The sequence below is a fragment of the Jaculus jaculus genome, chromosome X, assembly GCF_020740685.1.
Source record: "Jaculus jaculus isolate mJacJac1 chromosome X, mJacJac1.mat.Y.cur, whole genome shotgun sequence".
NCBI lineage: Eukaryota > Metazoa > Chordata > Mammalia > Rodentia > Dipodidae > Jaculus > Jaculus jaculus.
The window spans coordinates 95,642,892-95,656,557 of record NC_059125.1 but is presented as its reverse complement, the minus strand read 5'-3'; the positions used below and the strand labels follow the sequence as shown (position 1 = coordinate 95,656,557).

The 13,666-nt window shown below is 39.1% G+C and overlaps 1 protein-coding gene across 1 annotated transcript; it reads right to left on the bottom strand.

The window, feature by feature from the left end:
- Nucleotides 1-1,974: 1,974 nt before the first annotated feature.
- Nucleotides 1,975-12,909, bottom strand: LOC101593656 (melanoma antigen preferentially expressed in tumors-like). Its single transcript, XM_004668769.2, has 4 exons — nucleotides 12,841-12,909; nucleotides 4,194-4,493; nucleotides 3,194-3,781; nucleotides 1,975-2,485 (listed from the first exon to the last, which is right to left on the bottom strand). Exons 2-4 carry the CDS (start codon nucleotides 4,487-4,489, stop codon nucleotides 1,975-1,977), a joined length of 1,395 nt encoding a protein of 464 aa, XP_004668826.2. The 5' UTR covers nucleotides 4,490-4,493; nucleotides 12,841-12,909.
- Between the last annotated feature and the right edge of the window lie 757 nt (nucleotides 12,910-13,666).

Here is a 13,666-nt window from a genome sequence, read left to right as displayed (position 1 = left end):
AGGAAGGTATCGGCAAGTAGCACAAGCAGCCATAGGAAAAGGACCTTGAATCCTCTCTGAATTTCTTTATATATCTATAGTTCCACTGAAGGGTCACCCTCTCTAGGCTGAGGTCTACCTCCTTAACTTACTTCTTTCTGGAAAAATCCTTACAGACTTGTCTAAGTGGTATGTCTTGTACTTGATTCCTAAACTAGTCAAGTTGACAGTTTTCAGTGACTTAATAACACCTAGGACTCAATATACACACATGTGCAGTATTTCCTATATCACATGGGACACCTCTACTGGAAGACAAGGAGAAACATAGTTGTTGGTAACCAACTTACATCAGCAAGGAAAGAACATTTTCCTTTAATAGAGTGCATCTACTGGTGAATTAAGAAAACCAGCAGAAGCTAGGGGAATATATATTTTGACTCCTAAACATGAACAAAAAACAAGTATGTGATTAAAGGATTTGCCCTCAGTTTAGAGCACTATTACCAGTAGTATAAAGTTGACAGGGGGTATAGTTTCAGGAATTAGGTCACTGTAGTCTTGTGTCTGAATGGGATACTAGAACTACCATTCTCCACTTCATAACTTGCTTCCTGGCCTTGGCGACATGAGAATGTCTTCTGCTCTTACAGACTGTACCATACTCTGTCTTGACACAGGATCAAATTAAGGTAATAAGCAAACACCTAAAATATCTGAAAATATGACACAACATATTCTTTTCCTCATTATATGTAGACTATCTCAGGTATTTTGCCTAGTGACAGATAACAGTAACAGAGGAAGTGATTGAAAACCTCTCTGAGGAGATAACAACTAAGCCATGAGCTGACTGTTGAAGGCCTGTCCAACACTAGATTTCACTTTGTACACATGGAATTGTCAAAGGGAAAAATGAAAAAGGGTATGTAGTAGGATATAATGATTTTCCAGAAATGTTCTAAAAAGCAGTGGTGGAAGGACAGACATACCATAGAAATCTTAGGAAACTTGTGGCTTGAGGTAGGAACATTGTTTCTGTTGCCATTACATTCTTAGCTCCTAGAATCACCTCCCACATATATCCTTGGTTAATGTGATAAAGGAACTCAGCTGCTGGAGTCAGAGGCCTATGAAAAAGCTAGCAATATATAATTGAGGAAATCAGTTGGTAGTGAACCTAGTCTCTTGCTGATGGATTCACAAACAACCCAATATAGCCTTACATATGAGAAGTTTATAGTAAATTAGGGGATAAAAGTATTTGTTTCAAAACCCACCCACGACTCCACAAACCCATCCAGAAAAATTTGTGACTTAAATAACTTCTGCCAAGTCTCCAAAATTGAATTAATCAGTGTGTGCAAGGGTACGTTATGCCATAACTTTGTTCTCACACATCATAAACACAATACTGTAGTCAGTAAGAAGAAGAATAAAACAGAGGACCACAAGAATTGTAATGAAGGATTTGTAGAAGACCTTTATCTTTTTGTTACATGCTGCTGCAGTCAGGTTCGCATTGATGGCAGGATTCATCCAACCAAGAGCAGGTTTTGGGGAACAAAAGGTTTATTTTGGCATACAGACTCGAAGGGAAGCTCCATGGTGGCATTGAAAAATGATGGAATGAGGAGAGTGTGGATATCACCCCCCTGGCCCACATAAAGTGGACAACAGGAACAGGACAGTGTACTGAACACTAGCAAGGAGGAGCTGGTTTCAACACCCATAAATCTGCCCTTAATAATACACTGCCTCCAGGAGGCATTAATTCCCAAATATCCATCAACTGGGAACCTAACATTCAGAACACCTAAGTTGATGGGGGATACCTAGATCAAACCAACACAGATGTGCTCTTCTCTAGATGTGTTAAGCACCCAACTCTAGGAATAATAGAACTATGCATATGTCTCTGTGCTTGTAGAAAGAAATCTGAGTAATTAAAAGGGTATATATCAGGGTTGGAATTGTGTTAAACTGTGAAGGTCACTAACAATAAGTCTCCCATTTCATGTCTCTCCGCCCTGCCACCTGAAGCATCACATTCAGCTGTGCTTGCACATCACCTAGCTTCTGTAGGTCTACATGACCTTGAAAGTACCATAGGTCAAAGCAGTGTACAGGGATAGGATAAGTCACTTGCTTCAGCTCCTTCAAGGGTGTTAAGTGCTGCATGATTCTCATGAGCATGGTCATCGTAATAGGATTAGAGGCAAAGCTGAGGACACGGAGTTGGGCACAGCGGCTTAGGGCTGGAAGGAGAACAGAGAATGTAGCATCCGTTAACAGACAATGATTTATCTCTAGATGTTGCAGGGTACCTGAGAGATTCTCTAGAAGAGCTTGAAATAGCTCAAAATCTTCCCAATACATTGGGTTGTTACTGAGATTCAGCACCTTAAGATGACTTGCCTGAGGGCACTGGGCCAGAAATATGAAGTCTCTGTGAGAAAGTTCACAGAGAGACAGATGCAAGTAATCCAGATCCGGTGGCAGGACTCTGTTGAGAAAGAAAGAAATACAAAGATATCTTGGGAAAATGAGGACTGAAAGAGGATATATTTGCCTGTGAATCTACAATAAACTATTTTGCACACACATTGCGATAATAGTCAACAATATGCCATTAATTCATTGAATAGATTATGCTTTAGAGAACTTTACTGTTCTACTTAGATACAACTGTTAAATTTTGATATTGTGTACAATATATTATTAAAGAGGGTTATATTAATGATTAAGTGAAAAAGCTTAACCTACTTACTACTTTCACAATTACTACTTGTGCATGTAGATCACCTAAATTTGTAGAGACAATTGTAAGACCAATCCCTGAATGGCAATCTCTACATTCATGTCCTAACCCTTCAAAAAAAAGTCACACATGAGGAAAATTATCTGGCATCCTTCATTATTCTTTCTCTGTGTCATTTTTTTCTGTTTCTACCCTAGATTGAAGAATGATTTTTTTCACCAGTATATTTGTGTGCTTATTATAGTGTCTGCACATGATTGGCAGGATAGCTTGTTTTGATAATTCTATCATTCTCTTAATGGACGAAGAGAAATTTTGTGTCATGAGTTTTAAACATCCAACATTACCCTTACTGGGATGGAAAGAGAAAAGGATTAAAAGAAGACAAGGAGTAGTAAAGAACATTTTCTCTCCCGTCTTGACAACAATGCTTAGTTGGCCCAAACCCCTCACCTGAGCAGTCTTTCAAGGTGGTTTGTGAGACAGAATGAAGTCAAGGTGAGTTTCTTGAGGTGGTCCATTTGCCCAAGATGTGTGAGAAAAGTTGTGAAGATTTTCTCATTCAAAGAGCTAAAAGTGATTTTAGACACACTAAGGCTGTTCAGTTGGACTACCTTAGACAAAAGTGTGGTGACTTCACTCAGAGAAGCCTGACCAACTGCCAGGTGATGAATGCATTTAAGATCCAGGAAGCTCAGGATGCCTTTGCTGTCAGACATTGCATCAACATGCAAATCTCGACAACAGAGGTGCAAGGATCCTAAACTCTGCTCCACTTTACTGATAATCAGAGAAATAAATTCCCTCGCCCTCAGTGTTCCATCAAGGGAGAGGTCCACTAGTAATTCAATAGCCTGCTTGGATGACAGAGACTCGAACTCTGAAGTGGTAATACTACACTGTGCTGCTTCTACTTTCAGGATACATTGTTCAGAGTAAGTACAAGCATGCAGACACATAGGGGACTTGGTAATCATTTCCGCACATGTGGTCCTGCAGTCAATGTCTTGCCTTAAGTCTAGGATCCTCAGTTCAGATTTCCTGTAGGGAAAAGAGGAGATAATAAATCTGAGAGGAAGCAAATCTTAATGGAACCCAGCAGCATCTGTGGTAACATGCAAAAATATTATACACATTCTGGCATTTACTCACAAGTCTTACCTATAAAAATTCAACTTTATCATTTTTATCCATTATTCTCTAACCTAACTCATGTCTTTTTTATATATAATACTATCTACTATGCAAATCCATTAGTAGTAACCTCAATCACTTATATTCCATAATTTACACATTATGCCATTTCACCAGCCTTTATGGTAACCACAAGTGTGAGCCAATGGCCCCTCTTTGCTGGCCCTTCAGTAGTCACTCTAAACTAACTCTGGGAGATTAGCAGGCTTGAGCATTGCTATCTGCAGTCTGACATGCTTCTTTTTATACATCGTCTTACCGAGAAGCAGAGTTCTGGGAAGGAAAGACCTGAAGACCATCAACCATGGCTTTCAAGAGTTCACAGTGTGGCTCCTGCACACTTAATTTCCCAATATGGAGACAGAAAAAGGGCCAAACCTTCACCATGTCTGCCATTGTCTTCTTATGTCCACCCTTGAAAGCAGCATTAAACAATGGAACAAATAGTTCTTTTGGAATCTCGCCAAGGGCATTGATTACTGCAGATTCATTATGCAGAAGACTCTGTATAGCAAGCTCTAGAAGTGTGGCTATGTCCTTTCCTTCCATCTTCATAAACCTGCATGAGAGTAAAAAAAAAAATCAGGATGCCTGGCAACATATTCATATTTCTTTTGCCACTAGTTTTGGAAATGTAGAAAATATTTACACAGTAAATATGTTGTAAAAGTCCAGTTACTTATGGAGAACTCTAGCATTCGTAATCTTTTAAAATTGTCTTTTATGTATTAATATATACAATATAATGGCATTAGAAATTAGCATTAAGTTAACAGAAGAAAATGATGGTCACTTACATAATTGGCTCACGATATTTTCTTTCTAAAGCATGCAAATAAGTCTGGAGAGATGGCTTAGTGGTTAAGGCGCTTGCCTGTGAAGCCTAAAGACCCATGTTTGACTCTCCAGATCCCATATTAGCCAGACTCATATAGGTGAGGCAAGTGCAAGATTGCACTTGGCCCCTAGGTAGTGAAAGAGTCTGGAGTTTTCTTTCAGTGGCTGAGGCCCTGGTGTGTCAATTCTCTCTCTCTCTCTCTCTCTCTCTCTCTCTCTCTCTCTCTCTGTGTGTGTGTGTGTGTGTGTGTGTCTAAAAAAAAAGGATACGAACATCCAAGAAGATGATAGGAATTCTAAATGAAAGCAATAGCTTCATCCTTGTCTTTGAAGCAGAAGCTGACCAAATTTCAAAATAGTTTTAAGTAAAGAGCAAAAGAGTGCTGGAGAGATGGCTTAGTGTTTAAAGTGCTGGTCTGAAAGGCCAACGGGCTGAGGTTCAATTTCCAGGACCCATGAAACCCAGATAAACAATGTAGTACAGGCATCTAGGGTTTGTTTGCAGTGGCTGAAGGCCCTGCACACCCATTCTCTTTCTTTCATTCTTTACCCGACTGTCTCTCAAGTAAATAAAATAAGTAGTTAAAAGATTTTTAAAAACAAGAGCAAAATATGAAATCCCAGCACATGATTTGTTACATGACCATCACCACACTTTGGAGTAAAGGAAAACATTAAAACTCTAACAGATACTTATGAAGGAAGATGGTTAAATTATCAAAGTTCACTTAAAAGTTCATGCCAAACAGCAATGATGGATTCTGGCCATGCCTGAGGGACAGAGACAATGTGAGTTTCATCTCCAGTATTAACTTAAAAACCTTGGTATGGCAACACATATGTTTAACATCATAACTTAGGGAGTCAGAGACCAGATAGTCTGTGATGAAAGAGGGTCAGCAAGTCTGAATAAAAATGACAGCTCCGAGTTCAGAGCAAGATTTCATCTCAAGGAAATAATTGGAAAAGAAAGAGGAAGATACCATTCTCCTCTCGCCTCTGCACACATACACATAAGGCAAGTGCATGTGTACCCACATCTGCATGTAATATAGGTCCACACACATAAAGACACACACACACACACACACACACACACACACACACACACACACACACACTGTGTTTTAAAAGCCTAGATCAAATATAAGACCAGTATAGAAAGAAATGTGTATCCTGAAAGTAAAGCAAGCAGCAATATTTAGAGAAAGGACTCTGCAAATGTCCAACTTAAAGCTGCAAGATCTCTCTCATATATGGAAACTAAACACACAGTCAATCTGAAAAGTACTATATAGTTGTTCCTAGAGGGTCAAGGTGGAGGCTGAGGGATATGAACAAAAATGTGTTTATGCTAGAGACAAGAATGAATGTATCAGAGTTTATCCCATTAATATGAACTACTAATATGTGTTAAATAGATGAGTGGTTTTGAATATAGGATGTGTAGGACTTAAAATTGAAGTCTTTGAACTGTATCTCTTTTGGGAAAGACTGGCAGTAAAGAGGATAGCAGAAGCATGCTCAGAGACTGTTGCAATGATGAGTAAAGAAACAAAAGTGGAAAGTTAAGTCTCTTGTAACCCATAAGAAGAAACAGAGAATGAAAAGCTTCATTAATTTTTCCTCTACTAGCAGAACAAAGAAAATAGTTAAAAGTTCTAGACAGGACAAACAGACAATAGAACCATTATATTAAATATTTTATAAAGACAATGGACTTTCATACAAACGAGCAAAGTAAAGTATAATTCCTAGGACAATCAGAAGAGAAAAGTTCTGTTGCTAACTACTGACTTAGTCTAGGGTTACTCTGTTTAAATGGCTTGTATACACTAAGACACACTCAGACATTTTCCTAGGATAGAATAATTTGTTGGCTGAAATCAGATCATCTTGGCCAAGAGTGAAGAAAAATTACATTTTCTTGAGCCTTCTTAAGATTGCAAACTCAGGAGACATGATATTCAAACAGGCCTTACCAGGTTTTAAAACATGTTAAAGATCAAGAGAAGTTAATTACATACCCTTTGTCAAGAAGTGCAATTCTTTCAGTGCTGCTAAAGAAAAACTGTCTTGAAAGTGATTGTGTAGTCTTAGGAAGCAAGGGGGATGGTTTCACAAATTGTTACAATCACTACGGAAGATTTTTCCAGAACATGGAGTTTATGCTACAGTACAAGGTCAGCATGTTCCTGGGGGAACATGTGAATATTCAGATAGTTCAGTTAAAAAGATTACTTGTGGATATGCCTGAAATATGATTTGTCAAGGGCTCTAGATTCCATTGTAAGGAACTTGAAGTGATGCTAGTCCACTTGTATTTTTTCCTTACAAACTCCACATTCACAGCATGTCAGGGGCTGGGAATATTGCTCAGTGGGTAAAGTGCTTGCCACTCAAGCATTAGGACTTGAGTTTAGATGCTCATTTCTCTTGTAAAGGTGCAGCCCTGGGCTGGAGATATGGCTTAGTGGTTAAGCTCTTGCCTGTGAAGCCTAAGGACCCCAGTTCGAGGCTCAATTCCCCAGGACCCACATTAGCCAGATGCACAAGTGGGCACACACGCCTGGAGTTCATTTGCAGTGTCTGGAAGCCCTGGCTCGCCCATTCTCTCTCTCTCTATCTCCTCCTCCTCTCTCAAATAAATAAATTAGTTAATTAAAAAAAAAAACAAAAATAAAAGGGCAGCCTTATAATCCCAGGACTGGGTAAATAGAGACTTTCTGGGTAACTAACCAGAATGTTTAGTTGTAGATTTCATATGACACCTTTTCTCAAAAAATATTATGGATCTTTTACAGAGGAAGATACCCAACTTCAACCTCTAGCCTCCACATATAAACATGTGGATCACATCTGCCAACACACATACAAACACAAGAAGGCACACACCACATACACATATATATGGCAAAAAAAGAAATGTCTGTTCACCCCAGGCTAACATATATATATATATAATTCAATTTCAAAAATACCTAAAAACACATTTTGAACTTTAACAACTTGATGCTAATATTCATATATAAAACCTTGTGTAATAATAACTATGAAATAAGTGAAAAGGGAAGATATATAAGACAAAATTTATGATTCCAGATAAGAAAGTATAATATACAATTTCTTGGGCTTGGAAGATAGCAATATATAAAGTGTTTTTATTTTATTTATTTATTTGAGAGAACGTGAGAGAGTGAAATAGAGAGAGGGAAAATGGGCATGCCAGGTCATTTAGCCACTGCAAATGAATGCCAGATGTACGCACCCCTTTGTGCATCTGTTCTAGAGAATTGAAGCTAGGTCTTTCAGCTTCTCACACAAGTTCCTTAATTGCAAAGCCATCTCTCTATGCTATAAAGTGTTTTCACAAACCTAAGAAACTTTGTTTAATACCCAGAAATCACATGAAAATGCCAACTGTATTAGCACGTACCAGCCATGCCAGTGTCAGGGACAGAGACTCAGGTGGCTCCCTGGGGCTCGCTCATGTGCCAGTCTTTTTACCAATTTGGCTAGCATGAGGCCCATAAGAGATCCTTTCTCAACAGTAAATTTTTGTTTAAAACAATGGAATTAATGATGAACACACTCAAGACTATATTCTATCCTCTACACTCATACATACGTACATCCACAAGTACATATGTACCCACACATCCATGACATGCACTTACACAAATATACACAAAGTATCATACTCATTAAAAATGAATAGATGTGGGGCTGGAGAGATGGCTTAGTGGTTAAGCTCTTGCCTGTGAAGCTTAAGGAAGCCAGTTCGAGGCTCAATTCTCCAGGACCCACGTTATTCAAATGCCTAAGGGGGCGCACACGTCTAGAGCTTGTTTGCAGTGGCTGGAAGCCCTGGCATACACATTCTTTCTCTCTCTCTCTCTCTTTCTCTATCTGCTGCTTCTCTCTCTCTCTCTCTCTCTCTCTCTTAAATAAATAAATAAATAAATAAATAAAAATGAACAATTTTTTTTAAAAAAATGAATAGATGTTTAGATGTAATTATCACATGATGTTGGTAAAAGAACAGCAAAAAACTCAAAGGAGTATCAAAGAACTCGGACAGAGATTTTAGTACTAATTCTATAGTGGTTTGAACATAAATGATCCCACAACCTCAGATAACTTTTATTTATATATTTACTTATTTTATATCTTCAAGCAAAGAGAGAGACAGAGAAAGCATTGGGTATACCAGGGCCTCTGGTTGCTACTATGCACTCCAGATACATGTACCACTTTGTGCATATCTGGATTTACATGGGTACTGGTGTATCAGGATTTGGGGGTTCTGTAAGGGTCCATCCATGCTTGTGAGCCCAAACCTTTGGATTCTTGCTCATTTTAACAAATAATTGAGAAAATAGACTCCAAGAAAGGGAAATTATGAAACATTAAGTTTATTTAGGGAGAAATTATGAATTATGAGGCTTATTCTAGGGAGAATTAAGATACAAGGATGAGGATAACTGAAAGACTAAAGCCAGAGAGTGTTCCTCTTTGTCCTTCTGGAAAGGGAGAGTGAATACAGAGAGAATCTTCATCAGAGAAATCTATGTAGGTAAAAATGGGCTCTGGAGGAGCCACGTGCACCCACATGTAGAAGGAAAAGCATAAGAACCAAAAGATCCCCTTCACATAAAATTCCAGAGAGGATTAAGAAATAGTGACTCATGGACAAAAGAAAAATAATACATGTAATAAAAGTGAGGCAGCACCCAAAGCAAAACACATGAAGAAGGCAAGCGGAAAATTCCCAGGCATGAAGTGCCAGAAAAATATTCAGACTTACACACATGTTCACTTGAGATCACAGGAAGGACAAAAAGAGGGCTGGCTCATGTGTTTAACCTCATTTATTTGGATCAGACGTTCAGTTAGGATGAGCCTTGTTATCAGATTCAGGAGTGTAAGGAGAGACTGATTGACTCCTAGATTCAAAGGGCTGATTGAGAAGAGGCCAAGACATGTTTGGTTCATGGACTCAGCCAGATGAGCCAGAGAGGCTGAACTGAGAAAGAAGCAGGAAGTTCCTGATGGGGAATGTTGCTGTCAGACATTCTGGATGAGATGGGGTCAGACATGAGTTCCAGTATTGCCAGGGCAGGCACAATGGCATCTCCTTGTTCTCTATATGGGTTTCTGTCACTGACTAAGTGCTTATAGAAAGCTATCTTACTCCTGTTTCTCCTCAATTGGGGGGATCAAATCTGGGTTGACAAACAAGTGCCTTTACTCACTGAGCCTATTTTTTTAATTTTTTTTTGTTTAGTTTTATTTATTTATTTGAGAGCAACAGACAGAGAGAGAAAGAGGCAGAGAGAGAGAGAGAGAGAGAGAGAGAGAGAGAGAGAGAGAGAGAGAGAGAGAGAATGGGCACGCCAGGGCCTCCAACCACTGCAAACGAACTCCAGATGTATGCACCCTCTTGTGCATCTGGCTAACGTGGGTCCTGGGGAACCGAGCCTCGAACCAGGGTTCTTAGGCTTCACAGGCAAGCGCTTAACCGCTAAGCCATCTCTCCAGCCCATCCTCTGGTATTTTTTATTAGATATTGACATATTTAGTATGTAAACATCACATGTTGGTACCATTCTTTCCCTCCTCCATGACCCTTTTCTGAAGAGGCCTTCCTCATAGGGGATCCAATCAACCACATGGGGATTGTGGGTCATGCATTATGGGGAGAAGCAATGTCTCTGTGAAAAATGTCCCAATTTGTAACTCTAATAATCTTTCTGTGTCCTCCTCTGCAAAATTCCCTGATCCATGATGGGAACATTTTCAGTCTGCTTCAGTGATGGGCACTTAAGAGCCTCGAGTTCTCTGGATTGATAGGTGTTGAGTTTCCTCTGTGTCTATCTCCATCACCCTATGCACAAAAATCAGTAGCTTTTCTATATGAAAAGGACAGATATACAGAGAAAGAAATCAGTGAGACTGTCCCATATTCAATAGCAACAAAAAAATTAAATACCTTGGAATAACACTAACAAAGGATGTGAAGGAACTATATAATGAAAACATAAAAACACTCAAGAGAGAAATAGAGGAGGATTTAAGAAGAGGGAAGGACCTCGCATATTCCTGGATTGGTAGAACTAATATTGTGAAAATGGCAATTATACCAAAATCAATATACAGACTCTATGCAATACCAACAAAAATACAAGTATCATTCTTCTCTGACACTGAAAAAAATGATCTTAAAATTCATATGAAATGGTACAAGGCTTCAGATATCCAAACATATTCTCAGCAAAAGAAACACCGCTGGTGGTATTATCATACCTGATCTAAAGCTATATTACAAAGTCATACTGACAAAACCAGTATCGTACAGGAATGAAGAGAAACATAGACAAATGGAAGAGAAATGAAGACCTAGATATTAAGGTAACAACTACAGCCGCTTGATATTTGACAATGGTGCCAATAAAGAAACACTGGAGAAAAGACAGCATCTTCAATGAATGGTATTAAACAAATTGGATGACCATATGTAGAAAAATGAAATCAGACTCACTCATTTCACTATACACAAAAATCAAGTTGAAATGGATTAAAGACCTTAATGTACAACCAGGAATTCTTCAAGTACTGGAAGAAAAATAGGAAACACTCTCCATGATATAGGACTGGGAAAAGATTTCCTGAACAAAACCCCAGTAGCCCAATAAATTAAGCAAGCACTCAATGGGATCTCATGAAGCTAAAAGGCTTTTGCACCAACAAACATAGCATAAGCAGAGCCAATACATTACCCACTGAATAGAGGAAAATCTTCACCAGCTATTCCACTGACAGAAGCCTAATACCTAGAATCTACAAAGAACTAGAAAAACTAAACAATAAAAAAATCAAACAACCCATTCCAAAAGTGGGACAGAATTCTCAGAGGAAGAATTACTAATGGCTAACACACACTTAAGAAAATGTTCAACATCACTAACTAGTAAGGAAATGCAAATTAAAACAGCTATGAGATTCCACCTTATCCCAGTAAGGATAGAAAACATTTTTAAAAAATCAAATTTAAACAAATGTTGGTGAGGATGTGGAGAAATAGGAGCCCTCATTCACTGTTGGTGGGAATGTAAGCTCATAAAACTACTATGGAATTCAATTTGGAGACTTCTTCAAAGGATGAAGTTACCAGCAGACCCTGTTATTCACTTACTGGGCATTTATCCTTAAATCTCTACATCTCAGTTCAGAAATATTTGCTCAACCATATTTAGAGCTTCTCAATTCACAATAGCTAAAAACTAGAATAAACCCAGTTGCCCATCATTGGATTAATGGATAATGAACATGTGGCATGATTGCACGATGGAATCCTACCCAACAGGAAGAAAAACTGACACATTGAAATTTGTAGAATGGTGGAACTTGGAACAGATTGTTGCATGATATCATTCATCTGCAGTTCCTAACCTAGAACAGCCCAAGTTGTTGACATAAGTGAATAGCATCTTGAGGTTTGGACAATAGGGAGGGTAGGGGTTGGGGGAAGGGAAATGGTGGGTGGCGACACAAAATATGAACCAATTTGAACTGGTACCATAGAATCCTATACCCTGGAAATTAGAATAAATGGTGGAAGCAGCAAGAATTCTGCTCTCTTGATTAAGCTGATATGAGCACATGGGTGATGGAGAAAGATACTGAGGACACCCAACACCTACCAAACCAGACATTTAGATGCTCCTAAGTGCTCATCACTGAAGTAGTCTTAAAATGTTCCCAGCATGGCTCAGGGAATTTTGTGGAAGAGGAGAAAGAATGATTATTAAAGCCAAAAGTTGGGACATTTTGCATAGAGACATTGTCTTTCCTCCATAACTGACTGCTGCCCCATAATGCATGACCCACAACCCCCATGGGGTTGACCTGCATCCCCAACAAGGAAGGCCTCTTCAGAAAAGTGACAGGGAGGAGGGAAAGGATGGTACAAACTTGTGATGTTTACATACAAAATATGTCCATATCTAATAATAAAAAAGAAAGGCCAAAACAGTTCATTGATTTCAGTAAGAAAGCAGCACTCTTACTCATTTCCTCAGTTTCTCTGTGGTTTCAGTTGGGGACAAGGTGGAGTGCACTGGTTTGTTTAACTCCTCAGATCCAGCTGCAGACTGAAAAAGAGAAGCAGATTTTCCAACATAGAATGAAGTCAGCCCTGGTTAAATGGGATAACAAGTATTAATTTAGAGAGAATTTAAAGGGTGTAGACACTCTTGTAACCAAAGGTTAGTGAGAGCTTGCCAATAGAAAACATAATCATTATCAGGGTATGAATCTGACTTGTTTCCCAGTTGCAGATATGGTTTCCTTTCCACTGAGCAGATCTGTTAGCCAATCCAACTGCAGTTGTTTACACACCATGGCTGAGTGCTACTATTGCACTTGTGTGAGCATCACATCAGGTTGTTTGCGTATGAGTTGCTTAGGCTTTGTGTTGCTTGGAGAGATGTTGGCCACATTCCCCTGGTAGCTCATATAGAACTTCCAGCACTTGATGGGCTAATTGTCTGGGACTGGCTCTTCTCTAGATTCCAACCTGGTTTCTCCATGGCCTGTGCCAACAGCATATGGTGTCTTTAGTCTTATCATTAACCTCTAATGGGTAATCAAGTGCTCTGACAGAAGTCTGTCTTGTTTGTTTTGGGAGATGTAGTAGGTCTTTCTGATCAACAGCTCATTGTAGATATAAAACACATCCTGGAACATGTAGTTACAGGCCAGTGCCAAGGGAAAATAGAAAAAGACAGAGAAGAGAGAGAAACAGGAGATATGTAAGGTTAGGATTCATCTCACCCTCTCCAGGGCCCTTTGATGCAGGGGCTCCCCCTAAGGTCCTCTTGAGGGTTCCACCTT